Source organism: Phoenix dactylifera, chromosome 17, assembly GCF_051530095.1.
Source record: "Phoenix dactylifera cultivar Ajwa chromosome 17, Ajwa_hap1_PhDact_Kaust_v1.1, whole genome shotgun sequence".
NCBI lineage: Eukaryota > Viridiplantae > Streptophyta > Magnoliopsida > Arecales > Arecaceae > Phoenix > Phoenix dactylifera.
In genome coordinates, this window is record NC_143206.1 from 18,441,179 (window position 1) to 18,464,675 (window position 23,497).

Below are 23,497 nucleotides of genomic sequence, written 5' to 3' on the forward strand. Positions count from 1 at the left end.
AACTTGGAGTTGGCCGACACTCTTTTGCTATCCTTTGGAGTTGATCCTCTTACCTTATTCTCTTACAAATAGCTATCATTAAATAAGTACCCGTCATCCAAATCAGAACAATTTTGATGCATCCTCATGCCTCGCAGTGTCCCCAATCTCCTCATTTGCAGCATTTTCTAATGCCCCAAAAAGGATTTTAGAGCTTGAAGCCCAACAGCTTGCCTCCCAATGTCTACTATGTCCTGTGCAACTCATTCAAGGCAAAAAATATGTTCATGGCTTTCTCTCTGTATTTTGTCAATCTGCATTTCTTTGCAGAATATTAGAAAACATTTATGAATGTAAACAATGTGGATAAAGATATGTCAAAATCTCTCTTCCCATCCATTGTGTGGGGCATTCACATTTTGCTTTTGCATGAACCCAACCTAACCTAGTCCAGCTATGCCATTCCTTCATATTATCCCAATGATTTTTTACTTGGATCCCATCATAATCTCTCTTGGCCTCTTTGTTAAACTTTTTGAGTAACAAATCCTACCTTTCTTCATTGAAATGAGTACTTGGTCTATATGAACCCCATACAAGTTCCTTAAAATAGTTCAAAAAATGACCTGGCTTTTACGATCTTAGATTGCTTTCTTCTTAAACCCCTTCTCATGATTATCCCCAGCAGCCTCGCTCTTAGTTTTTTTGACTTGGAACTTTGTCACTTCAAAAGATGGACATGTCATGCTCATCTCCATTTTCAAGATTAACCAAATGTTACAAAATTCAACATGAATATATAAGTACAGAAAATTATCTGCCAAAAGTATTTATAGATAATGAATAGAGTATCAACCAAAAAGTTAATAGATAATAGATAAACTAGTTATAGACAAATATCATAAAATTCATTAGTCATGGTCTCTGCACAGGGCTTTCAAGCAATCATTATGATTAGGGCTTCTAGTGCATATGATCTTACATGCCACAGTTCTTGAGACTTGTTTGATTTAATGAATAAATTGGAGGAATAGCACACCACTGCATTCCACACAATGTTTCAAGAAACTATAAACCTGTGCCATTGTTTTCTCAGATTACCTTTTCTTTTGCCACAGTTGCACCATAGTTTTGCTTTATATATTGCAATGACCCAATAATTAAGAGTTTCCGGTTATCTCAGTACATGATATGAACATACTGGATCCTCCCTTGCTCCAGTATTAGCAATCGTAATGTTGTAACTACAAACTTTGCACTTTTCTTTTGTTAATTAGGTGATTAAAGCAGTCACACTGATCACTAGCAGAAGTTCGAAGAAATGGGATCATTCATAGAAGAATTTTAAAGAAGTATGTGGTTTTTCTGTAAAGAATACCATCATCTGAATTCCAATCCAGAACTTTCCCCAACAGACAAGAGGGGGTACCAACCAATAGACCTAAATTCCATTGATATTTGCTCTTCCAAACTCACATGCAGGATTAATTCTCTATGAAGATTTATGCAAACGATGAATGAAATTGCTAATAAGCAATCACCAATTCTCTAGTCCTGATTAAAGCACCCATGAGAAGAAATCAAATTTTTTCCAGAAAAATAAAATTAACAAATTAGCCCACTCCATGAGAACCGATCATATATCGTACGCTGTTTGCACATGCACATGCACATGCAATTGTTTGAAATGAAGATATAATGACATCATTGCTGCTGAAACTCAGTTCTTGTGATACAAGGATGCAGGAAAGGTTTCTTCATCTAGATGGTTTAAGATAGTGGTAATCATATCACGAGCAATATTCCACAGAACAATATTTATATACATAATAAAAAGAAAACCATGATCACGGTTAATAGTAACTCAAACTCAGCTAGCAATTTTGCCAAACTGGAGTTCTTATTTCATATGTCTAGTATCTTGAAAGAATCTGCTACCACTTTGAGCTTGTCTCGGAGTCTACTCCACCGTCTCTCGTTTGCACCTACCACTAATGTGTAGTACCGACCTTCGAAAAGTTTAAACAGAAGGAAGTAGTCATTTGGTAGAAAATGCTCATGTTTTTCATCAAATCATACCACAATATTAGCCCATAAGAAATTGTTAGGTTGGGTTTGTAAATCAGAAGTTCATGGTAAAAGCTTCTCATATGTGAAATCAAGGAACTTTTTTGTCCTTTTCGCTCCATGGACCTTCCAAAAGTTTAAACAGAAGGAAGCAGTCATCTAGTAGAAAATGAAAGGAGATTGTTAAAGTGGTAGTACATACCATTGCCAATTGCTATGGTTGCAAAGGCAGTTCGGGAAAAGCCTGAAGATGCAAGGTCATACTCAAATGTCCAGTAGTTCTTTCCATCAATTGTACGCTGCATAAGGTGGGATACAAGAAGGATTAATCAGGATGTGGTAAATGGATGAATTATTCATCTAAAGAACAATTCTTTATTCCTCTTAGTGATCGGTTTATTTGGTAGAGCTTTGTTAATGGACTGATAGCATCTTCCTGAACCTGCACATAGTAGTCAAACAGGAAAACATTCTATGCAATACAAATATAACTCTCATACATTTACATGTGTTTTTTGTGTTTTCTCTCCTTGATGTAGTGTCTCTGAATCATGCATACCAGGAAGACTATAAAAAAAGTGAAGTGGGATAACATGGCTAGTGCAAGCATCAACAGCAACGTGCCCACAATTATCAAGAAAATGTCTAAAATAATAATGAGATACAAGAGAGAGAGAGAGAGAGAGGTGTCTAGGAAACTACAGAATATGTTTTTTGTTTTTCTGATTTAAGTCTCATAGTTAAATTTGTTTTGAACAATATATAAACAGCCTCTAATTTGCAATTAATGAATTAATCTGAAGCAACATTTTAAAATAATCCAATCTGCTAAAGAAATCAGGCACTCTGGAGCTGAGAAATATTAAAAGCTAGAACAACTTTATGCTAATGCAAAATGGAGTTATACATAGCCTTTTCAAAGGCAACTAGGAGAAAAACAACCTTAATTCTGTGCTGTACTTAATTGCTCTACATAATTTATACTAGGAGAAAACATGGTCTGAAGTATATGGAAGTAGAAAATCTTACATTGTTTTGAATATATGGATTTTTATTCTCAAAAGACAAAAGCATGTGGATTTTGTGTTTTTCAATATGTATCCACAAGTAGAAAAACCATATTTTTAAGGATTCAATGCGCATTCTCTCATGTGCCGACGACAATATTAACTTACAATAGTCTTTGCTAACCTTAATATGATAGTGCAATCATCTAGAAGAATAATAATGGCTATCGCCACAAAGAGTCATATATGGTAAGTCCAAAGCACAAAAATGAATCAGATAGAATGTAAGGGTCAAAGAAACAGACCTCCTGCATATCATATATTGTTGGTATCTGAGTCGGTGCAGCATATACATTTTTAACCAAATCGAATATGACCTGTTAAGCATATCAAAACTTGTTGATAACAAATGCATCTTAGCAAGCACACAAAGTGATTCTGAAGGTAATTATTTTCTGGGCATACTTAACCCATTGTACAAAGTGAGGTATGTACTAGTGAACAACCTTGGGAAGAAAACAATTTAAGGCCCGCAGATGGGATCTAAGCTAAGATTAGGATGGAACTTTGGAAGAATATGGGCTAGGCAGGCCAATAGGCCCGATTCCAATAGAAAATCCAGCTCAATCCTGCTGGATTTTCCAAACAGGCCCTAAATAGGCAAGATAAACTTGAAGTTCATGTCTTACGTATAAAATTAGAACACGTTTGATAAGATTTAAAGGACCAATGGTATTACCTCTTCCATGGGACCCAAATCATGAACATCATTTTTATTTGTAGGAATAAAGCTGACTCTCACATGCTGCAATGCTGCAAAGCGATCTTTGAATGCTGAATCATGACCCCGAAAGTCAAAGTCCTATACAATATTAAAGACAGAATTTAAATCATTTTTCATAATAATTCGAAGATAGAATATTTGCAGATCCATTGCATGACTTACCCTCCAATCCGATGGGTAAACATATGAATATCCATCTGTAAAATCTACAAAAGCTTGATAGCCCTTTGGTACTCCTGCAATCTTGTATAAAATTATATTAGGCCCTATAAGGAAGAACTCTGTGAACATATTTAACATATTCCTTCAGAAAAAAAAAGAAGAAGAAAGACTATGAAGCCATTAGATGAAAGTGAGGTATTCACATTTTTGATGCAACATATCATCCCAAGGAACAAGAGTGAAATGAAAATTCACTTCTTTTTTTGAGAGAAAATGATGAGTAAGAACCCAAAAAAATGCCACTACAAACAGGGAAAACCATGATTTTACCTTCAGCAGATGCAAATCTTGCAGGGAACAAACTAGTGGTCACTGCCCCAACACCAACTAATATTAGTCTTCTCTTCAAGCAGTCTGTAAGTCACCATATAAAGTTTGAAATCAGACATTGTCTTTTAAAAATTGTTGCTTGGACTCTCTGGCATTATCAACATATTGGATCTTATCTTCAGCATCTAAATTAATGACTGATTCCACCAAATAAATTCATGTAGATGAGGGGCAACTAACAACAAAAGTAGTAACCTAACAAACACCATCGTTTACAGACCATTCACACTTCACAACTAAGAAAAAGCAAAGAAACAAAAACAACAAATGACCATATGGTCTTAGAAATGTTGTATCCAGTGTGGGTGGGGAAGATGCACAGCAGAAGCTCTAGGGAAAGTAAAACGAAGAAGTATAAATTTAAGATTTTTCATTTAGATTAGTTGACAGGCTCCTACTCTACAGGAGATCTTTCTGCCACTTTGGAGATATGGTTGCTCACGGTGCTCTCCTAAGATACAGTCACCTACTTAGTCACCTGCTACACCTTCTTAACAGTATACTGCACCAAGATTTTGGTTGTAACACTTGCTTGAAGGAGATACGCAGAGAAGCAACACGTATAAATTATGAACATGGAAGAGATAAAAAGGACTAATATATAAACTACTAAATCCTAGTGTATATCAGGAAAACACTAATATACAGACACTGTCAGGATCGGTGGCATGGTCTGATACCACTTGATGGTAAAGGAAGGCCAAATGAGCTAAGAACAAACTGTCTTGGGTCAAATTAGTGTACCCATTGAAGGCCATTGAAGGATACCAGTGCATACAGAGGATGGTATCGCTGCACGACCCCAAACTAGTGCACATACACCAGGAACAGCAACAATGGAAGTGTAGATCTTTCCCTTCTATGTATGAATAATGGTAATACAAGATAGTGCTTGCAAGCAACTGGAAATCACCAATGGATAAGAGACCAAGTTTTACGTGGAAAACCCCGATAGAAAAAGCCAGGGATCAAGGCCAAATCTTTATTATCTCCAAGAAATAATGTGGTTCCAATGTAGTTCTTCTTGGCCAAGGCAAAGATCACGATATCATCAAGAACTCCCTTTCCTGGATCACAACATCAAGAGATACCTCTCTTGGCACACAATATCAAGAGATACTACTCTTGGATCACCATCTCTCTGGTGCACACCTAGAGGCTTCCACACATCAAGAGATAATAACATTTCACCATACAAAGCTGACCTAGGGTGGATTGACCCAGATGGCTTTGGACTTGTCGATGGGGCTTCACAAATCCAATGCCATCTCCTTCTTATCTTCTTCTTCTCCTCCTAAAGCTTTGGGACTGCTAGGACTTCCTCCACCAAGCTCTCCTAGCAGGAAGAGGCCCTTCCAAGGGGACTGCCAGGGCTGTTTCCCGAATCTGTTCCCTATATTGGAAACTATGGCTGATTGTATGGGTCGCACATCTAAGAACATCTTATGGTTTCCTTTTTCACAGTATATATATATATATATATATATATATATATATATTACAACATTAGATAAGTATAACTTGTCAGCTATAGACTTGGTTGGCTCTCACACCATTATTAACTTACTCCAGGTGTTCGCTAGAACGCAAATGCACAAGCTGCAGTATACTGGCAGAGAACGAGTAAGAGAATTGGCTGAGAGAATCTGGGAGCTAGACAAAAGAAGTAGATGAGAGAAGAATGGATGCCAACCACCTTAGGGTCCATGGTTTCCATTGATAACAGAAACCGAGCAATTCTCCTTTGGCTACACCTACAGCATCTGAGGCTAAAAGGAAAAGCCCACTGCATCCTTTTTCAGGGCAGTGTATCATGAGATACAAACCCTCTGTCACAATCCATTTTCATGTGATTCCATTTATTATATATTAATCAAACATAAAACCCAAAAAACGTAAAAAAAAAAGAAAACAGACATAAAACTATCCAAATTTAATTCAGTGATGAGTAACCTACCCTTCTCATTCATCAATAAATCTCCCGAACTTGCCTTGATAACAGATGAAGGAACCACCGTCGAACGGCTGCTCACGGCCGAGTTCTGCATTGCAAACTTAAAGAAATATATCGACAAGTTACTTGCATTGAAGGACTTAATATCCAAGTTTCTCATGTAAGCGGCTGTGATATTAAAAATAAATAGAAGAGAAAAGGAAGGCGCACTTGGTTGGGAAGAGAAGAGACCCAGCTCCGCAGTGTTGCCATCTCAAAGCAATCAACAGGGCCCCGGGAGAACGGTCGAGTTCTAAAAGCCCAGAGAAGGCGCTGCAGTCAAAATAAAATCGAACCAGAGGCCTCCATTAGAGAAGTGCTTGAGAAAGATTTTGAGTGCTCGGTTATCTTTTTATCTCCCCCACTCTTCAAATGGCGAGCATACAGAGGCCTTTCTTGGGTGAACGCTACGTGCTCCAAGTCACCCCCTTATCCCCGTGCACGGGTTTTCTCATTTTTTAATTTTGACTTTTTTTTATTGGGTTTTCTCATTTTCTAATTATTATTATTATTATTATTATTATTATTATTTTCTTTGGCTGGTTTTATTTTTTTTTTGTCTTTTAGCCACGAGCCCTTAAAGCCGTAATTCGTTAATATATATGTACACACATACATATATATACGCTAACACACACACATATATATACATATACATATATATACATACATACATATATATACATACGCATGTATACATACACCTACATGCATGCCTGCATGCATGCATACATACATACAAACAAACATATACATTACATACCTACATACATACACATACGTACGTCTTTTTTTAAGAGCTCTCTAGCCCCAACGTACGTACGTACGTATGTACGTATGTATGAGTACAACGTCATCCTCGCCAACGGCAACCTCGAGTCCCAGGTCTCCCTGGCCGTTTGCATTAAGATGTACAGCGCCCATCTCGATGGCTCCTGCGACTAGCTCTCCATCGGCCTGACTGAGTGGTCTTGGGCTCGGGTCGGACTCGGACCTGTGCTCAGCCCAAGCCGGAGGAAAAACATATTTCCAGGCCGGCCTAGGGTAAGGGAGTGGGCCGCCCAGTCTGGGCCATTTCCAAGCCCCACCATATCCCCCGATCTACTGGTCAAACCAACCGCCCTCACCTTCTACTGCCGCTGTCTGCGAGCGACCGACGGGTACTAGGACGATCTCTTTCTTCTTCGCTTCCTTTTCTTCTCTTCCTCATTCCCGTCAAACTCTAATTCCCCCCTCCCAAAACCCTAAATCCTTGCCCCTTCTTGTGCCCCTCTGCTATCCTTATACCCCGCCATGGATTCCGATCCACGCCTTCCTCCCGACGACGGCCCTTCCGATCCAAGCCCTAACCCTAGACCAGAGCCCGACCCCGATCCCAAGCCTCAAGAATCCACCGTGGAGGAACGGCTGAGTTCTCTTTCCGGGGAGGATTCAGGCAATGCCGCCGGCTGTCGAGCGCCTGCGAGCAACGGATTTCTGTGCGCGGATTTCTATGCCGGCGATGAGATCGAGGAAGAGGAGCCTCCGGTTGCTTCGTGTTCGGTGGATGAGATTGATGGTGCTGCTGGAGAGGCCCGGGCGTCGTCGTCCCACGGCGGCGTGTCTTGGAGGGAGAGCTCGGAGCAGGACGAGGACGCGCCGCCTAGCCCTAGCAGTAGTGGGTATGCTGGAGAGAGGGGGAGCAGTGGAGAGAGTGGGATCGAGGAGGTCGACGACGGAGGTGCTTCCCAGGATGATTGGTGCCGTCGAAAAGAGCATCGTGATGAGGTGAGTGCTGCAATTCTTTGCTTCTTCGTCATGGTTTCTGAATTTTGGCGCTAGGATATCTGGAATGTGGTTGTTGCTGATATTTTATTTAGACCTATTAGGACCGCCCATAAAGTACTACTTCTTGATATTCCCTCCCGTCATCTTTATTTCTCTAGAATAGCACCAGGAAACCACGATAATGTTGTTATAAATGATATGGGAAACTAGGTAGTTTAATGCATAAAAGTATTACAACTATAGGTGATTTTATCCACCCGAGCATTGTGGAGAATGTCATGGAAATGGTCCTACTTCATCAGGAACCAATACATAGCTACTGCGATGTACTCAAAGCAAGAGTTGAAACATTCATACATGCACGCAGAGAAGTATGAAGTATTCATTGCATTCTATAAATGTTGACTCCAGAGGTGGAGGTTCTGGAGACTACTTGAAAGTGAACCATCTCAATTGTATTCTAGGAGAAGAGTGAATATTTCTTCAGGGAATTATAGTAAGTAGAACATTGAACATCTGTGCTGTAAGTGTTTGTCTTTCCTATCCCGGGCTTGCTTCCATCTTGCATGGTTGTGTCTGCAGTCATAAGTATTTCGAAAAAAGGATTTGCTAGCTTCCATGCTTTTTTATTTTTCATGTTTTGGCTGGTGAAGTAAACATGGTTGTGGAATATATTCAAAACGACGAAATTTTAGTGAATGAACAGTACTGACTTATGTCCATCTTCTTTAAATTCAATTAGTAAGTGTTGCTAACAGAAGCTGAAATCACCAGATCATTTAAGGGGTATGGAGACATGCACGTTATCAAAATTATTAGGCTTGTTTGGCTGGTATTTCTTCTGATATTTTGATTCTAAGCTGTCTGACGTTAGTTTGGTTCTATAAAAGAAGGTGAAAAAGTTATGGTGCTCTACTAGTTTCTGCCTGGATCCGATGACTTCCGCAAATCTATGAAAAGAGTATGGTTTAGGGCAGGATAGAATCAGTATCTCTTCTTCCATCTAGTTCCTCTCAAAATAATTCATACACTTTGGTATTGTTTCTGGATATGCTTAATTACTGCTTCTTGTCTGCCTGGTGGTGTAAGTTTCTTTTGCTGACTCCATCATATGGATTAGTGCTAACCAGTCATCAGCGAACATTTAGGTTTCAGCCACTGGCTTAGACATGGTTTTGTGCAAAATCCTTTATCATGCTTTGTAAGCAGAGAAGAGTCATAAGAATATAATCATATTGTGACAACTCTTGTTTTTCTCCCTCATTATTAAAATTCTGTTGTCTATGATCACTGAGGTGCATGCTTACAAACAAGGGAATTTAATCTTTTTTTCTATTCATGTTTTGTAAGTGAAGTTTTTTATATGTTTTTTTTGGCATGCTTGGCAAGCAGAAGCATACCTAATATTTCCTTTATTATTTATGCTTAAGTAGGTGAGCAATGTATATGAAATAGGTGCTCATCCCTGAGTTTGTTTCAGATCATGTTATGTTCCAGAAAGTATTTCAACATGCATGTATTGAAAGCTGGTGTAGTAAAATTGATAGCTGCAGCTGAAGAAGACTTGCACTTGAACAGTGAGTACCCTTGGCAATTAGGGGGCTTTTCACACAATATTGTTTTTTTTTTTTTTGATTGTGGCTATTCATAGTCGTCATTTAAACTTCGGCCTGGTTCTAATGGTTGTGCCCTATATATTGAGAGAGGAGGAGGCAATTTTTGCTTTTTCGATCATGTGTTTTATAGTAAATCGTCGCAATCTGGCCTTGGATATAGTAATGATTTTTTCCTCTCTTTTATCTCGCTTGATTTCTTATAGTTATTGGTGTTCTTTAGACAAGTTAAATATATCTTCTTGGACAAAAATGTGCTTTGCTAATGTTCTTTAAAATGATAGTCAAGATATGTCATATCGTACCGAACCGGATGGTATGGAGCATACTGTAATGTACCGGTTCGGTATCAGTACATGATACAGGAGGTGTATCGACATTCGGTACGCCGAACCGGCCCTCGTACCAGGCATACCAACACGGCGATAGGGTGGCATCTGTATGGGCCCTAGTACCGAGATGATGTACCTTGATAATAGTAGATGAATACTTTCATGCTAATGCTTACATTTCACTGCTCATTTCGCTACCCTTGATGTTGACTATCTATAGTATCGATTGAGACCTTACGAGATATTTAATAGTGTTTTCTCTGTAATCTTGAGACAGTCACTTGATGCCAATGGCAAGGTACCTATATGCTTCCTATTTTACTTTTGGGTGGACTTAAAGGTGCTAGGTCATAAAAAAGTAAATGTTCATAATATGCTTTCTTATAATTATCCTTTCATGCATTTAATTTCTTTTGATATTGTTTCTCAAAAATAATCCCTTGATATTCCTCTAAAAGCTCCACAAATGTTCGCCTAAAAGTTCTTAGGCTAAACTCACTTAGACCAATGAGTTTTTGCTTTTCAGAACAACCTTTGTATACTATGATGGTGGCATTTGCAGTGTTTTGAAACTGGCTGTAGATAGAAACTATGTTCTAGATTTACTTGCTGATTCTTGCCATGCTTATTCCAATTTCTAGGCTGCTAAAGTTATTGTCATGCATCTGATTGACAGCAGATGAAGTACAAAATGTTTATCAAATTTTTTATCATTTGTATGCATGAGTTATTTTTATATCTTTATCGTCAGATTTTTTTAGTAAGTCAACATTTGGTTACTTTAATCTTCTTGTTTTTCATCAATGTGCTTTGTGCCCCAATTTTTTTTAAGCTTCTGGGTTCCAAACTGGAACTAATGTTTACTAACATGTTGGTTCTTATCACCCTGTAAAAGAGCCTCTATTCTGAAATTTGTTCTTGTAACACTTGATGTCTATTTGAAGTGCAGGATGATGCTTCAATTTCATGGAGAAGACGGAAGAAACACTTCTTCATGTTGAGTCACTCCGGGAAACCAATATACTCAAGGTACACTTAGAATTTAGCACTAACATAGTTTCATATTTGGTTATTGTTACACTGGGACAAAGAACAACATGGTTCAGTAGATACAATGCATCTTGATTTTTTGAAAATGTTGTTTACTTATGTAACATCTTGCTGCACTTTCAGGTATGGAGATGAACACAAACTAGCAGGATTTTCAGCAACCTTGCAAGCTATCATTTCTTTTGTTGAGAACAGGTATGCTGCTATATCCAGCTTATGTGGGAGCTGACCAGCAATCCTCATCCTACTTACTTGTGATTGGCAAGCCATTTCTTAGACATTATGTCATTTACATGATCTAGTTAAATTATGTACAAGATGGATTATTGCAGTGTTCTGTTTATCTTTTTGTGCAGTGGAGATCGTGTCAAACTTGTAAGAGCCGGTAACCATCAGGTCAGCTGGCCTTTCTCACCAACAATAATTGATCTCTGAAATCTTGTTGTTTGTCAGTAGCAGCTATTTTTCCCTTCGTGTAAATGGACATGAAATGGAGCTTTGCATGTCATAGTGACATATCATCCGTATACTTCGTACAGAAAAAAAATCTTTTGAATAATTGGCGCAATATTTGAAATTTTGAACTGTTCCAGCTTTGTTTAATCAGTTTGTTTGGTAAAATAGCAAACTGTGAAGTTTTTTGTATATGCCACAAGAAGCATGAATTTAAATGATCCTAAATTTTATGTTTAGTCCTTTTCTTTTTTAACCTTCACTGGCCCTTGGGGGCTAATTTAGGACTATGTGCTAGAATTTATGGTGCCTTGGGTCATTGAAGGTGGTATCAGACTATTTGGTAGATTGATGGTTGAACTTTTATTTTGTAGAATCTGGAAGGATGCAGATAGATGAATATTTCATATGATTATATTCATTTTGGACCATTATAGATTAAATATTTTAGAGTCTCATGTGTGTAGGTTGCAGATATCACATTTGCTCTTTTCTGAGTTATTTTCTTTGTTGTATATTCAGGTAGTTTTTCTTGTGAAAGGTCCGATTTATTTAGTTTGCATAAGCTGTACAGAAGAGCCCTGTGAGGCATTGAGGGAACAATTAGAGCTCATCTACAGTCAGGTACTAATGATATGGTATGATTTAAGAGGCAGCATATTAGAAATTTATATAAACATAAGCATTTACATCTCTTGGACTTTTCCTGGTATTATATCCATTTTATGCACCTAGACATCAGCAATACATTTCTATTGATCCCATTGCCTTTTTGGTCATGATATGGTGCAGATGCTGCTTATCTTGACAAAGTCAGTTCATAGATGTTTTGAGAAAAATCCAAAATTTGATATGACTTCCTTGCTGGGAGGAACAGATGCTGTTTTCTCCTCTCTGATTCATTCCTTCAGCTGGTTTGTATTCTTCCTTTTCTGTTGCTGTTAATATGGATTTGTGGAAATTTAAACTTTATCTAACTGGTCCCCTCAATTTCTATTGGTAAGTCTGCTTCAGGCGAGTCAGCTATTGGGTTTGAACCAAACATTTTCCTTCCATGCCGGTGCTCCTGAAGCAAATAATTAGGAATACCTACAACCACTAGTCATAATTTAGTACATTTTTTTTAGTAAAGTAAACTAAGCTCTCAGTTTCTATTTTTACATGGATGTTGAAATTATCATGTATTAATTAAAAGCTTAAATGTGCTGATAATTAGAAGACTATGAAGACAATGAAACCAAAAATAAGAGAAAAATTGAAATCCTGATTAGGTGAATTATGCTAGAGCAATATGGATGTGTGAGCATATGCACAAAATGATTTTTCCTTTTGTTAAGAAAGTAATATCATCACCAGCGTGCTTTATTCAATTTTTTTTCAGGGTGCACTTCATGACACCTGTCATGTAAATTTTAATGCTTAACTTCTTGTCATATAGACTGGGGATGTTCCTTTGAGATTGGGCCTGTTGTCAATCACACAGTTCTTTAACGATCAATACCAAACATGAAAAGTTTGGGGAAATATTGACTTGTATATAAATCAGGAGATGGGACATCTTTTCTAGGATTCTCGTACCTGTCCTCCTACATTTGTGGATAGGTCTTGTATATCTTGCATGGTAACCAATAGTAACCACTGCAAAGATATTGTATGTGTGGAGAGGATATGTATTGAAAAATCAACAAAACATCATCGCATAATCAGCAGGGCTTATCCCCTTTTGGGCTTTTGGCAGCTGTTGGCAAGGTGCTATGGGTTGTTTCTCAAATGGCATTTGATGGAACAAATAGGTAAAAAGGTTCAATAATGGCATGAGGATGATCATCAAATTGCCTATACAGATGAGTAAACATGCTATTTTTATGGATTATAGTTGGTGGTGATAGAGTAAAAAATCGCCAAGTATATTGCTTAAAGAAACAATTATGTTACAAGAATGTTACCACAAAAGTTCATGATAAAGCAGAATCACAATGCGTGAACGATTGTTGTGCATCTAGTAAATTATTCTTGATGTCAGTTTCTATCCTTTCAGGAATCCTGCTGCATTTCTTCATGCATATACATGCCTTCCTCTTGCTTATGGAACAAGACAAGCAGCTGGTGCTATTTTGCAAGATGTTGCTGACTCAGGAGTTTTATTTGCACTATTGATGTCTAAGCACAAGGTTCATCCAAAATTTCTTGTTCAGTATCTGAAAATTGAGACAATTTTATCAAGAATTTATTTTTAGTTACTGTGCAGTTCCAAGTGTTTAAGCAAGATCTCATCATGTCAGTGTCTTTGGTATTCTTTCACCATTACCAATAGATGCCTGAGTAGTAATGTAGTTGGATAATGATACTAACAGGTACACATGGCTTTTATATGTGCACGCACCATGTGCATATTTTTAGCACTACTCTTGCCCTAAGCTTGTGCTTGCAGCTTGAGTGGCTTTCACGTGTCTATCTTAATATGATGTGAAATATTAGATTAATTGTCTGTGAAACAAGAGATTCTGATGACACATCAGATGGAAATACTGGTATGTTGTTTGACCAGATATATGATTCTTTCATGTCACTTGATTATACAATGTATAAAAGAAGATTATATTTTGAATGTGATCTCTACTGCAACACAAACATGGAGTATCTCATGCATTTTACAAGTGGTCCTATGTTTAGACGATGGTGGTGTATCATCAAGTATGTTCCTCTTATAGAGTCCTGTGGATGGCATCCCAGTGAATGAATTTTGACAAAGCCTGTCCTTCAATATTATTTAATGGATCTTTGTTCTTTCATCATCTTGTCCTGTCATCTCTTTAGATTAAGTTCTCTCCTTTTGTTTTTTTTTTCTTCTGGTAGAAACAGGGAAATACCCAAGTTACTTCTTTCTACCGTATGTACAAGTCATGGCATTAGTCGTTACAATTACAATGAGATCAGGATTAACCATGTCAGTTTACAGAAACCCAGCATTCGTGCCAATAACATGTCTGGCCATAATCAGCTGCCTTGTTTCCATGCGATAAATCTGAATTATTAAGTTGCCTATTTCAATGTATTATTGCTACTTGACATGCTTGATCTCATAGGCCTCAATTTTTTGTTTGTTGTCTATCTGTTGTGGAACCATGTTAGAAGCCGCTATATCAATATGAATTGGTTTTTGTTCAGCTCTTTTCTTGCTTGAAACAGCCATCTTTTGTTTTGACTTGTTTAAATTGAGTTGCAACTTAAAGATTTTGCTTCTTAAATGGAACCCTACAATTTTGTTTTGTATATCTGCTTCAAGGCGTTCATTGTAAGTTTTTTTTTAGATCTTATCAACAAGTAGTTAATTGACTAGTAACTCTTGGTGTATGTAATGACAATATATTTGTTGTAATCATCGAAATCATATCGACCTGTTGGAAATAACTTAAGGAGATGAAATGTTTTCTAATATTTTCTTTCACGGGTAACATGTGCTCTCTCCTCCTTGATCAAAGTTTGGATTCTCAAAGTTGATTTTGGTAATATGGTGCGCTGCCTTTTTTCTATAATAAACTATTGATTAATTCACTTTCTTGTCATCCAAGAGATATTCTTAATACTCTCTCATTCATTTGCTGGTCTGATGTGACTCTATGTTAAAACTGCAGGTTGTCAGCCTTGTTGGAGCACAGAAGGCCTCTCTTCGTCCGGATGACATGCTCTTACTTGCCAACTTTATATTGTCTTCCGAATCATTTAGGTAACTAAATAACTTGTTTGGAAAATTTGGTATTATCTAGAAGATCTAGCACTAGAAAATATAGAACTATATGTTTGGTAAATCAAATAAGGACGAGGTCAAAATTTAGTGGACTTGATTAAGTAGGCCCAGTAGAGATTTATTTGAGATGGCAAGAAACTAGATGTACATGAAAGTTTCAGATTGATAGAGCAGGATCCTCTAAGGAATTTTGAGGGAAGTTGTGTCCAATGACCATGTTCTGTCCTAACTTCTTTCAAACCTGCGAGGAAATAACTGGTGAAAGATACTCATGAGGCAACATGGCCTGCTTGTTTTGTATACAAAACCTATTTCAATATTTATTCAGATCAGTTTTAAACTTTTGAATATGTATAAACATATTCAACTCGCTGAGTTATCTGCATGCAAAATAGGTCATGGTTCTTTATCATGGTATACAATTTTGTTTTCGATTTATAGTATATATTCTCTGAGTAAACTTGGTATATTTAGGTGAGTTGAGTAATCTTTGGTTTCTATCAACTAATTCAAAAATCTCTTGTGCTACAGTAAATGTGGATATTCATTGAAAAGATGCAACTCTCTTCAGGACATCTGTGTCCATGAAGTTAAATGTGCAGAATCTACTGCTGATGCCTTCTTTAATTTCACCTCTTAATAATAACCTGGAATAGCTGGCCTGGATTTTTACTTTCTATTTTTTCCAAAAGGAGTGTGTTCAGTATATATGTCTTCATAGTACTACTTGCTTATTGTATGTTTTGCATAAACAGTTCATACACCCAAGTCACATGTATGAGCTTCTGGACTGTTTGAGAGTTAAGGCCAAGGCCTTAAAATTTTAAGAATGGCAGAATTTATGCTGGTACTTTATAAGCTTATTTAAGGGATCATGCTCTTACATATTTTATATTTCCATGGTGCAGGACTTCTGAATCTTTTTCACCAATTTGCTTACCAAGATATAATCCAATGGCATTCCTATATGCTTATGTCCATTTTTTTGATGTGAGTGAGATGTGTATTTAACATCCACATGTATGGTATCTTTGATTTTGAATCATGTGAGAAGACCTGTTTGACCAGAAATTACATGACACCCAATTGCAAAATTTTCATTGCTCTTCATATATGCATTTGTTAGGCCACTGGCTACTGTCTCAGCAAGTTGCCTTATTTTACAGGGGGATACATATTTGACATTGCTTACTACCAGTTCAGATGCCTTCTATCATCTCAAAGATTGCAGGTTGAGTTGCTACACATAAAGAGAGAAAGGGCTATATTTAATTTAGCATAAGCATCTGTAATCTAATTTTGCATCCAATTTATAGAATTACTTTGAATATCATTATCCCCAAGTAAAATGATAATTTCAGTTTCATTGATATTACATAGGCTTCGCATTGAGGCGGTGTTTGTGAAGTCAAATGTTCTCTGTGAAGTTAAGAGATCCATGCTAGATGGTGGTCTACATGTGGAGGACCTGCCTGTTGATTCTTCTCTCCGTTCTGGATCTATGTCTCCTCCTTTAGGTCTGGATAAAATGACTGCTGGATCTTTGTCTTCTTGCCTAGGCACTGGTGGCCCAGCTGGACTTTGGCATTTCATGTATAAGAGTATATACCTTGACCAGTACGTGTCATCAGAGTTCTCCTCCCCCATAAACAACTTTAATCAACAGAAAAGGTATTGTTGCTTTCCCTAAAGCAACAACATCTAAACTTTATTTGTTATATTTTCCTTAATTCTGGTTGTCTATTTAGTACCATCCCTTATAAAATAACACAATTATGACACATGCAGATTGTATAGGGCTTATCAAAAGTTATACACCTCCATGCATGACAAAGGAACTGGTCCACATAAAACACAGTTTAGAAGGGATGAAAATTGTGGTAAGTTCATAAAATGATTTGAAGAATATAGTTTCCATCACTGAAGTGATTTAAGAATGTGGTTTGTTTTGCCTGCGTGGGTTTGTGGTTCTATTGTTTATTGTATGCAGGCATTCTACTTGTCCATTAAAGGAAATAAATTCCGATGACCAGAGGATGTCAGGCAGATTTGTCAATATTAATAGCTAATTGTCTCAAATCCATCATGATTGTTCTTGATGTATTATCACCTAACACAGTGTTTCCTTCTCTCAATCAACCACATTCAGTTAGGGAAGACAGTTCACCACTAAAGAACAGCTTAAAATAATAAAGATTAAAAAAGAAGAACACCAGGGCATATTCTTAGTGTCTGGTTTCTCTTGATCATACATTTATGAATATTAACAAGTTCAATTATAATGTCAGTGTGTTATGTGGCAGTTCTGCTGTGCTGGATCACTCAAGATTTTGAACTTTATGCAGCATTTGATCCACTTGCAGACAAGGTTTGCACCTTTTCACTCTTCATGATGTTAATAATTTTTATGCTTTAATAACTTGTAGGGAATGGAAAACAGTAACATACCATGTTCTTCTGCATGGATAGCATTTTCTCATCTTAAAACATATCTACTATCAATGTTAAAGCATAATATGCAAGGTTCAGACAAACAAACATTGGTTCATCATTTTTGTCTTTGCACATTTGAACGGCTCATTGTGGATTTATGAATGATTCGGACAAATGCAGGAGTCAGCAGAGTGAGATGAGGTGGGGGACAGTAGGGGGATTGAGAGGACCTTGGACCTCGCAACCCTAGATTTTAGGGATACCAAAAGTCCTTAAAACTGTTGATGTTTGGGTATCCCAAATATATCTGGATTGTGGATCTGCCTCTCCAATCTCGCAGTTTCTCCCATCTGCTACCATCTCTCCTGACTACCCCTTTGCGGTTGATATCTATGGAGGTGTGAATCAGGAATCGAAGCAGGATTTTCATGATTGGTGCATGGTGAGCCATGAAAATATTGCAGTTCAAAGAAATGGAAAAGGATTATTTGACCACTTAGAGTCAGCTAATTATGATGCTTGGTGAGTAGAAAAGCTATAGTTGTTTACTGGCTGTGAAATGTCTGGATGATCGGGTGCTGAAGGTTGATTTTGTGATCATACTATGGTTTATCATTCATAATGGATGACCAATTACCTACATTTGACTTAGCTTCCTGTGCATATGAAGGATGCTTGACTGCATCTTGGAGGAGTCACCAGGCTGCACATGTTTGCTTGGTTTTAGTTGCTATTGGGTTCGGTGCTGCAGCCCTAACCCGCTTTTCTCACGCTATATGAGAAGCCATTCATTAATATGACTCACTACAACCAAAATAGTGCTTAGGTTATATATTGGCGTTAAGTGTGGCAATTTATTTTGCTCACTTAAATGACTAAATCTGAATCATGAAGTCTGCTGTGCACATGTATCGCACATACTGTCAGACATTTTAGTGCCACCAGGCGGAAAAAGGTGGATGAAATATAAAGTTTGTAAGGTTTTCGACTGCTGTTATGCACTCCTTTTTTTATTTTTTTTTTAATTTTATTGCCCTTGCCAATTCTACTTGGTTTCCTCTGTATATTTGATTTTTCTAGTGGAAAAATGGTTGGCAAGAAGCTTTTTGGTCAGCGATGCTGGAACTCTAGTAATCGAAATAATTGAAAATGAGTTTTTGAGTGATTTGTTACCCTCCATATCATTCAAAAGCTTGACTCAGATTATGTTGAACATGCAGGCTCTGGCAATAAAAGTGTGCAACAGAGTTTGCCAATGGATAAGGGATTCGGAAAATGAGATATTTTTGTTGGGAGCAAGCCCCTTTTCCTGGTGATTTCTTAGTCCATGTAATTGTATTTAGTTACTCATTTAGCAAAAGGTTCCATACTTTTTAATTTTTCCATGCCAACACAAGGTCTTACATCATCATTGGTCGGTATACAAGGGTGGAGTTGCCTGTGGTATTTCATTAAGCTGTAACATTATACTGTACGTTCAAGGTTTTGGAAATTATATCAACATGTTTGAATAATATGTTTTTCCAATTCTCGTGGGCAAATACTGTTGATGATGATGGTCTTGGACTGAGCCGGGCAACTGTGAGCCAGGGCCCCAATTCTTATGCCCTCGCACGATCCTGCCCAAATTGAAAAGCATGTGCAAGGCCTTATTCCAGCCACGCCACACGGGTGGGTCAGGGTTCGAGACGAGGCTTGAGAGGTCGAGGCTCGGAGCGCGGCGTGAAAGCGATCGCTCGTTTCATGATGATGGACGGGCCGAGCTCAACTGGCCGGGGCCGGTCATCACCTTTAATTTTACTGGTGACATTATCCTGACATTCGCCTACGTACTGAAGAACGGCAAGTAGGCTTATCGATCCTTTTTATTATTATTATTATTCCCCTTTCCAGGGAATGCATATTTTGGCATTACCTTTTTCAGCCGTTTCCAGGGAATCCTCGAAGCTAGTTAGTTACATATTTAAAACATGAATGTTGCCCACGTCTAAGCTTCAATTGTCAAGCTTCAATTAATATTTTATTCTTTCTGTCAATCTCATTTGACAACTAATATCCAATTATAAAACAACGTGAATCAAGTTTGTCTTCACCTGTTGAAGAGAATATCAGATGATGCCTGAACATGGCCTTTGTCTACCTGAACGAACATCAATTTTACATCAATTTTTCGTTTAAACTTCTGGTTATTTAACCATTTAACCTTTTCGTTGGGCTGCAAGTACACGTCTAAATGTGTGGTTGGATCGGCATCACATCTTAACTTGAGGAGGAAATTTGGTGAGTCAGAATGTTTTACCGCAGCATGGCACCAAAGGGCAGCTAATGGGAGAAGCATGATTCCCCAGAATGGACAGCATACTTACTGATCATAATGATTTCATGATCTTATATAGCCTCTAGTACTGGGAATCATCACAGTGTTGTATCCGAAGGGAAGATTGATACATCAGCATGGAGCATGATTCTACACATACACTACAGTCTAATGCAAATCTATGAAGCATTTACTTGACTTCTGATTTTTCTTCATGATTCTGCAATTGTTTTCACTGCATTTTATGGAAAGCCTTTACATGTGGATCGAATCGTGCAAGCTACCTCGAAACAAAGTTGTTCTCCTGGGCCATCTGAGACCAGAAGAAAGTACTTTCAACGATTCATACTGCAATCTGTATGCAGTTGGTACGCGATAACTAGTGGTAATAGCATACTGTCTAAGATGCATCAAAGAGCAGCATCAAAAAGTGATCAAGATTTTTCACAATAATTCACCTGATAACATCAATTCATGAACTAAAACAACTTTATTGTCTCCAAATTCTAGCATAATCAAGGATATGTGCCATTTCTAACTTAGAATAGGGATCATAATTTATACAAATAGCTAGCACCAACCTCTAAATTAATGCATACTGATTGAAGCACAGAAGCTTCTCGGATTATCCTAGCCACTAAGAATTAATATATCACAAATTTAAGGCAGTCGACATGTAATGAAAAACATTACTTCCACTACGAAATCTTAGCATTGTTCACCAAAAAGAAAGGACAAAAAACTCGTGCCATTTGCATCATAAATACGTTATATTTAACCCCCCCCCCCCCCCCCCCCCCCAAAAAAAAAAAAAAAAAAAAAAAAAGATTATCAGTTCCTAAAATAAAGAAAATCAGAACACGTGTCTTCCTGAAACCTAACCAAACCAAGACATTTCCCTCGCATCATCTACCAGAGGTTTATTGAATTCCCTGTCGCTTGGCCTCAAGCTCTGGTCGCCGCTTACACAAGGCAAAGCCCCGGTATGCAAGCTCAGCGTACTAGAAAATTCCAAAATCGACGCAGGTTGCATCCGAGACAATCCATTGGCCTTCTCATATGAAGAACTCTGAATCAAATGATTAGAGTTCAACATGGCAACTCGGTTCAGCAGCTGAGCGTGGCAAGCTTTGATCGTCACAGGAGGAACCTGAATTGATTGCAGCGGAGGAGGATTTCGCCAGTGAGGGAGGGAACCAGCCACCATGAGAGTCTCCAGCGTCGGGCCAAGTTTCAGCATGGATTCCAACAGTTTTCCTTTCTCAGGCAATGGCTTTTTCGCAGACATGGCGTCAATTATAGCATCAGCGCGATCATATCTTGCAGCGCCCGCGCCCGGCGAGATCACCATCGACGAAGAGCGATCATTCTCACTAAGAAACAGCGGCGGCCGCGGGAGTCCCATGGCGCAGGAATCAGCACCATGCATGCTCGTCACAGAGAACGACTCGGCAGGAGAGGATCCATAAGAGTGATGGTTCGGAGCTTCGGATAGGCTTTCGGATTCCATGACGATGGAATTGCCTCTGGCCTGCCAAATCTGTGGACTCTGAGGTTGGAGGTGGGAGAGGGCATGAACAAGCTCGGGCAAGTTAGGCTCGGAGATTTTGTTGAGCAAGACCTGCAGTTGTTCCCTGGCTTCATCTCTTTCCTGGGTGGTTGCCTTCAGGATTTGGATTAGCTGATTGATATGTTCCTCTCTTTCCCTCCTTTCCTCCTCGACGCTGCTTTGAAGCGCTTCCAGTTCCCAGGTGGCACGTAGAAGCTTATGAAGCAACTCCCCCGTCCTCTGTTCCAAAAAAAAAAAGCCAAGCAGAAACTTTTAAAGAACCACAACGATATACAGAAACAAGTAAACCCAACGAATTTGTACTCAAATTACCAAGATATTTATGATACCCCACATTATATTATTGTTCTCTTCCATTCGATGGAGTACCTACTGTGAGGTCCAATTGGAGGCGTAGGAGAGTTGAGAGTCATTTGAGAGGAGACAAAGAGCATCAATCCAAAGCTAAAAAGTTATGTAGTATTAGATATTCTTTAAATTAGAAAGGATTGCTGCGAATCAGAAAGGATAAATCGGTGAACTGTTCATTAACATTATTAATTACTAACAGGACATAGATGTGCCAAATCCTTATTAATTCATAAACTATATATATATAAGAAAGGGTGCCATCAAAGATTTTCTAAATGAATCTTTCTGACATTGGCACTCGCTCTCCTTTTTTTTCTTAAATCGAAACGCATGAACTCACTCAAAACCAACTCCATATGTTAAGATTTGTACGAAGTTCTGTAGTAAATTTATTACGGAGAATCTACGAGTACAATAGTACGATCACAAGAATCCTTGCAGAGCACACAAAAAAAATCTTGTACTATTAGATGCTTCAATTCTAGTTGTGGAAGTCAGCATTACCCGGTTACCAAACATGAGAGGTGTGAGAAACCACTGGATAACCAAGACAACGATGACTCGTCCTCAAAGAATGATCCATCCAAAAGATCTTATTAGAGACATTAGACCCAAGACTCTGGAAACGGTAATGTTACTTAGAATTCAAATCTAGTAGAACAATCAAAACCAAAACGTATCTAACAACAAAAACAAAAGGAGAAAAATGCAAACAAATCTAAGAACCAAAACAAAAGAGTTTAGGAGGGAGGGAGAAAGAGAGAGAGAGAGAGAGAGACCTCATGGTGGGGAGTCCAAACTGAGGAAAAGGAGTCCATGGCGACCGTGGCGACAGCCCAGGGATCAACACCCATATCCAGACAAACAATCTTTTCTTCCTCCTCCGATTCTCTTCTTTCTAGTCTTTATACAGAAATTAGTCCAGGATTCCTCTCTACCCCACTTTGTCAATATTCGACTGAATAAATTTAAAGCGAACTACTTGCCTTATGAAAGATATTTTCTTTCTTTTTTTAATTCCTCAAAAATAGAAGGATAGTTTCTTTCTTTTTTTAATGCCTCAAAAAAAGAAAGTTATTTTCTTTTTTTCTCTTTTTTCCTAGAGGGGTTTGAAGCAATTTTCCTATATGAATTAGCTTAAAAATATTTTTCATTCTTTATGATCGGTGACTTGACCTGAAATTCTGGATTATAGCGAACTACTTGCCTTATGAAAGATATTTTCTTTCTTTTTTTAATTACTCAAAAAAAAGAAAGATATTTTCTTCATTTTTTCCCCTTTTTCTTAGTGGGGTCTGAAGCAATTTTCCTATATGAATTAGCTTAAAAATCTTTTTCATTTTGTATGTTGGGCGGTGGATTATAAAGAGATACACCCTCACTCAGTATACCGTCAAAGGCTCAAAAAAAAAGGGCTTAAAGGATTTTAAAAGAAAAAAAGGGCACATATACACATACATAGACTATCTTTGTTATTTTGT

The 23,497-nt window shown here is 37.9% G+C and overlaps 2 protein-coding genes across 12 annotated transcripts; one reads left to right on the top strand and one right to left on the bottom strand.

The window, feature by feature from the left end:
* Positions 1 to 1,657: 1,657 nt before the first annotated feature.
* On the bottom strand, positions 1,658 to 6,805 carry PNSL1 (PsbP-like protein 2). 3 transcript variants are annotated; one of them, XM_008797523.5, is made up of 8 exons: positions 6,554 to 6,805; positions 6,347 to 6,443; positions 4,330 to 4,413; positions 4,000 to 4,073; positions 3,793 to 3,915; positions 3,359 to 3,430; positions 2,249 to 2,345; positions 1,658 to 1,988 (listed from the first exon to the last, which is right to left on the bottom strand). In XM_008797523.5, the coding sequence occupies exons 1-8, from the start codon at positions 6,593 to 6,595 to the stop codon at positions 1,885 to 1,887; spliced, it is 693 nt and encodes a 230-aa protein (XP_008795745.1). In that variant the 5' UTR covers positions 6,596 to 6,805; the 3' UTR covers positions 1,658 to 1,884. The 3 variants fall into 3 exon arrangements, with proteins under 3 accessions (XP_008795745.1, XP_008795753.1, XP_026662306.1); XM_008797531.6 differs by having other exon boundaries at positions 6,347 to 6,431; positions 6,554 to 6,800; XM_026806505.4 differs by lacking the exon at positions 1,658 to 1,988 and adding an exon at positions 2,042 to 2,172.
* Positions 6,806 to 7,488: 683 nt separating this feature from the next.
* On the top strand, positions 7,489 to 19,305 carry LOC103711407 (vacuolar fusion protein MON1 homolog). 9 transcript variants are annotated; one of them, XR_015974383.2, is made up of 15 exons: positions 7,493 to 8,149; positions 11,044 to 11,123; positions 11,268 to 11,339; positions 11,501 to 11,540; positions 12,120 to 12,221; positions 12,390 to 12,511; positions 13,636 to 13,768; positions 15,233 to 15,324; positions 16,254 to 16,335; positions 16,512 to 16,576; positions 16,726 to 17,016; positions 17,134 to 17,225; positions 17,649 to 17,713; positions 17,959 to 18,300; positions 18,999 to 19,305. XR_015974383.2 is itself a non-coding variant. In XM_008797542.5 (15 exons), the coding sequence occupies exons 1-15, from the start codon at positions 7,676 to 7,678 to the stop codon at positions 19,092 to 19,094; spliced, it is 1,923 nt and encodes a 640-aa protein (XP_008795764.2). In that variant the 5' UTR covers positions 7,499 to 7,675; the 3' UTR covers positions 19,095 to 19,305. The 9 variants fall into 9 exon arrangements, 8 of the variants coding, with proteins under 8 accessions (XP_088569612.2, XP_088569615.2, XP_008795764.2 ...); XM_008797542.5 differs by lacking the exon at positions 17,959 to 18,300 and adding an exon at positions 9,630 to 9,726 and having other exon boundaries at positions 7,499 to 8,149; positions 11,039 to 11,123; positions 17,634 to 17,713; XM_008797550.5 differs by lacking the exon at positions 17,959 to 18,300 and adding an exon at positions 9,630 to 9,726 and having other exon boundaries at positions 7,499 to 8,149; positions 11,039 to 11,123.
* The last annotated feature ends 4,192 nt before the right edge of the window (positions 19,306 to 23,497 follow it).

Excerpts from the sequence above, each read along its gene's own strand:
- LOC103711407 (XM_008797542.5), top strand. The coding sequence starts at position 7,676 with ATGGATTCCGATCCACGCCTTCCTCCCGACGACGGCCCTTCCGATCCA. Across the intron at positions 12,512-13,635 it reads CTGATTCATTCCTTCAGCTG|GAATCCTGCTGCATTTCTTC; the intron begins GTTTGTATTCTT and ends CTATCCTTTCAG. Across the intron at positions 16,577-16,725 it reads TATCATCTCAAAGATTGCAG|GCTTCGCATTGAGGCGGTGT; the intron begins GTTGAGTTGCTA and ends GATATTACATAG.
- PNSL1 (XM_008797523.5), bottom strand. The coding sequence starts at position 6,595 with ATGGCAACACTGCGGAGCTGGGTCTCTTCTCTTCCCAACCAA. Across the intron at positions 3,916-3,999 it reads TTTACCCATCGGATTGGAGG|GACTTTGACTTTCGGGGTCA; the intron begins GTAAGTCATGCA and ends AATATTGTATAG. Across the intron at positions 1,989-2,248 it reads AACCATAGCAATTGGCAATG|GTCGGTACTACACATTAGTG; the intron begins GTATGTACTACC and ends AACTTTTCGAAG.